The sequence below is a fragment of the Salvia splendens genome, chromosome 9 (genome assembly GCF_004379255.2).
Source record: "Salvia splendens isolate huo1 chromosome 9, SspV2, whole genome shotgun sequence".
In the NCBI taxonomy this organism is placed as follows: Eukaryota; Viridiplantae; Streptophyta; class Magnoliopsida; order Lamiales; family Lamiaceae; genus Salvia; species Salvia splendens.
Window position 1 is genome coordinate 29558482 of NC_056040.1, and position 3501 is coordinate 29561982.

General features: G+C 34.3%; 1 protein-coding gene across 1 annotated transcript; it reads right to left on the reverse strand.

The window, feature by feature from the left end:
• Nucleotides 1–271: 271 nt before the first annotated feature.
• Nucleotides 272–3101, reverse strand: LOC121747175 (tetraspanin-8-like). The gene is made up of 2 exons (XM_042141174.1): nucleotides 2485–3101; nucleotides 272–723 (listed from the first exon to the last, which is right to left on the reverse strand). Exons 1-2 carry the CDS (start codon nucleotides 2977–2979, stop codon nucleotides 430–432), a joined length of 789 nt encoding a protein of 262 aa, XP_041997108.1. The 5' UTR covers nucleotides 2980–3101; the 3' UTR covers nucleotides 272–429.
• Between the last annotated feature and the right edge of the window lie 400 nt (nucleotides 3102–3501).

A 3501-nucleotide genomic window follows, 5' to 3' on the forward strand; every position in this document is an offset into this window, starting at 1 on the left:
CAGAAAGAAAAAGTAATTTAAATATTATTAGTGGAGAATGAGTCTCACTTCATTAAAGAGGAAAGAATTTCTAAAATTAGAAAGTACATATTTTGGTGGGACAGACTAAAAAGGAAAGAGTGCATATTCTTGTGGGATGCAAAGAGTAATAAATTAGAGATTAATAAAAACTTGATGAATCGAAAGAATTTGAGACGCTATTTGAAGTATATGAATAAGTTGCACATATATCTGCATAAAACTAGAGTTATATAGAATGAAATGTGCACAATGAACTCAGAAAAAAATATGTCATAGAATAAGAGCAACATAACATGGTCTAAAAATGGGAGTATTATAAACCCAAAGAAAGAAAAAAACATTGTACACACCTAAGAAAATCAACAAGAAGCAAGAAGTTGCAACCCTTCTTTCTACTAATCAAGGGTATCATTTCCAAGAATGGCCATCCCTGTTGTTCCTGAAGGCACAACATCCCACCGTGTAGACAATCACGAGGAACACCAGGAACACGATGCTGATCTCAGCCACCCTCTTCCAGTCACTCTTTATGATATCCAGCAGCCCGGCCTTGCACGAGTCACAGTCATAGCACAGTTTGTTCACATCGTTGCTCCATTTGGCGCAGTCTGGATTCTGGGATGTCGGTGTTGCACTCGGAGTCCAGTTTGTTGGGCTCACATATTGGAAGTTGCAGTCGTTTGATGGCTTGCAGCAACCTGACTGAAATCAAAGGAGCATCATTGTCAAAGCATTTCCAACAAGGAAATGTAAATAAAAGAGGTATATCATCTATTTATCTTATCCAAAAGTGTAATATACACTTCCAAAAAGTAACACATTTCAAAGGAAAAAGATATATAAAAAGGTAAATATTTTTTGAAAAATAAAATAATAGTACAAAATGCATTAAAAACATAAAGTGTAATACCTTCTCAAAATACCTTCCCCTTGGAGAATGGTTTTTCATGAAAAGAAGGCAAATACGGTAGTTATAAGATTTTACCTCTCCGTTGATGGAGAGGTAAAGATACTCTTCAAAATGGGAAAAGGTATAATACTTTCTCAAATACTTCTTCCTTTGGGGAATTATTTTTCATGAAAAAAAGATAAATACAATAATTATATTACTCTACCTCCCCATTTACCTTTTCCTTTGGAGATGCTCTCAATCACCCAAACCATAATGGAAAGGTACACTAAGTACATAGACAGATTCAACAAATCACTACTATATCTAAGCCTGTCAAATTAGGTACCCACGGATACAAAATTTTAGAAATACAAACTTGTAGTTCGAAATTGATACAAACTTGAAGTAGTTCGAGTTTAAGATAAAAAAACTAATACAAATTATTAGAAATAAAAAATCATATGTTATAACATCCATCATTCATCTATAATAAACATCACAATTCATACATTAACCCTAAATGTGACTTAAGAGTGAAGGATTTTAGGAGTACATTTGATTTTTTAAATAATAAAATAGATACATAATTTATTAAATTTAAAATAAATTTAAAAAAATCGGGTAATTTGGGTATACCCGATCGGATATCGGGTTACCCGATACCCAATAATAAAAAAATCTTATACCCGAACCCGATCCCGATACCCAAAAAATCGGGTATTGGATATCCAATTATCCAATATTTCGGGTTTGAATGTCAGGTATCCAATTTCCGATATCCATTTTGACACCCCTAACTATATCTTTGTCCATTTTAAACCATTGACAGGATATGCACTTCGATTACTGAAGATGAGAGTGTTTTTATCAACATATTAAAATAAAAAAAATAAGCTTATCTCTAATAGTAAGACTCAAAATTAATACACCTCAGGTCCCTTAAAAATAGACAACATTTTTAATTCTATTTAAAGAAACTTTTTTTCTCTCTAATTAGGTGGGTACCATTCTTTACTAACAATCATCCAATCACTTTTTTTTCTCTCTATATGTCTCGTGCTTTTCCAATTGTGCATTAAAACTCGCATCATTCCAAATGTTGTCTATTACCTCCATCCACAAAAAATACACTGATTTTTACCATTTTTGGTGTCCACCAAAATTAGACTAATTCTAAATATGAAAAATTTTAAACAAATACTCCATTCGTCTGCTATTTATAATCTCATTTTGACTCGGCATGAGTTTTAAAAAAATGTTTGACTTTGTGAAGAAAAATGAGAAAATGAGTTAGTGGAATGTGGGCTCCACTTTTATATATTTTTAATTTTGTAATAGAATACGAGTGTAATTAGTTAGTCAGGTGATTTAATGGGACTGGGAGAGTATTATTAGTTGTTTCCTTTTTCCAAAATTTAAGAATTAAGTATTAAATTTCTGAAATCAGAAATAAAATTTGGTAAAGGAGATGTAGTATAATACTAGTAGAAATTTATAACGCAAGCAAGATATTAAAAAAAATCAAATTTATGCATATCAAGTGTTTGATGGAATGCCCAGATCAAGAATACCTGAATCGAGGAGATACGCTCCTCGTAAAAGTCCACAGCTGGAGTAGTGGCATCTATAAGCAGCGTGTGGCAAACCTTACTATCCACCAAACAGCTCCTAATCTTACCCCAATTACCAGTCACCCTCTTCTGCAGCCAATTCGAGTAATCGGCAAGCCTATACTCTTTGTATCCTCTACCGGAGAGCGCGTGGCCGGCGCCCTTGTTGGTGACGACGATGGCGAAGATGGTGAAGCAGAAGAGGAGCAGGATGAGGAGGAACATGACCAGCAGGTACACCCACATCAGCCACGTCACGCGGCAGCACGAGCCGACCAGCCCTGCGATCGAGACGAGCAGCACGAACACCCCGAGGACGATCACCGGCGTGTCCAGGAAGCGCTCGCACTCTGTGCCTGCCTGCTTGGACAGCCATATGCCGCTGGCGATTATCGGAATCGATAGCACCAGCGTCACGAAATTCAGAATTCCCACGAGATTGTTGCTCACGCGCATTTTCTCTCCGCCACTCTATTTTTATCTTGTGAAAAATTAATGGCTTTAATAATTGGGATATTTGTAGGGCACATGGCATCGGATTCAGAAATTGGAATATGGTCACCTTTTTTTGGTGGCATGTCACGCCATCTATTTCTACTCGTTTGTTTCACCAATTTTTCTCAGAGGTAATCACTTGAATTTAGAGTGTAGGGCTTTAGGCTGGGTTGAGCATAAAAGTCATCCCTTAATTATTATTGAAATTCATACCACTTTTAAATTTTATTCATTTTTATTCCATCTTACTGCAATCTTGACCTCTATCTCATTCCTTAACAATTTGTAAGTCCATTATTTTATTTATTTTTTATTTTAATCATTTTTATTCTATTTTTTAATCAAGAGACTATATTTATAGCTCTATCTCATTTCTTAACTATTATTTCATTTATTTTTTATTTTATTTTTTCCAATTTATTTAATTTCAATTAAACAATATACGCATTAAACTTATAAAAAGTACATATATATTTAAAATAA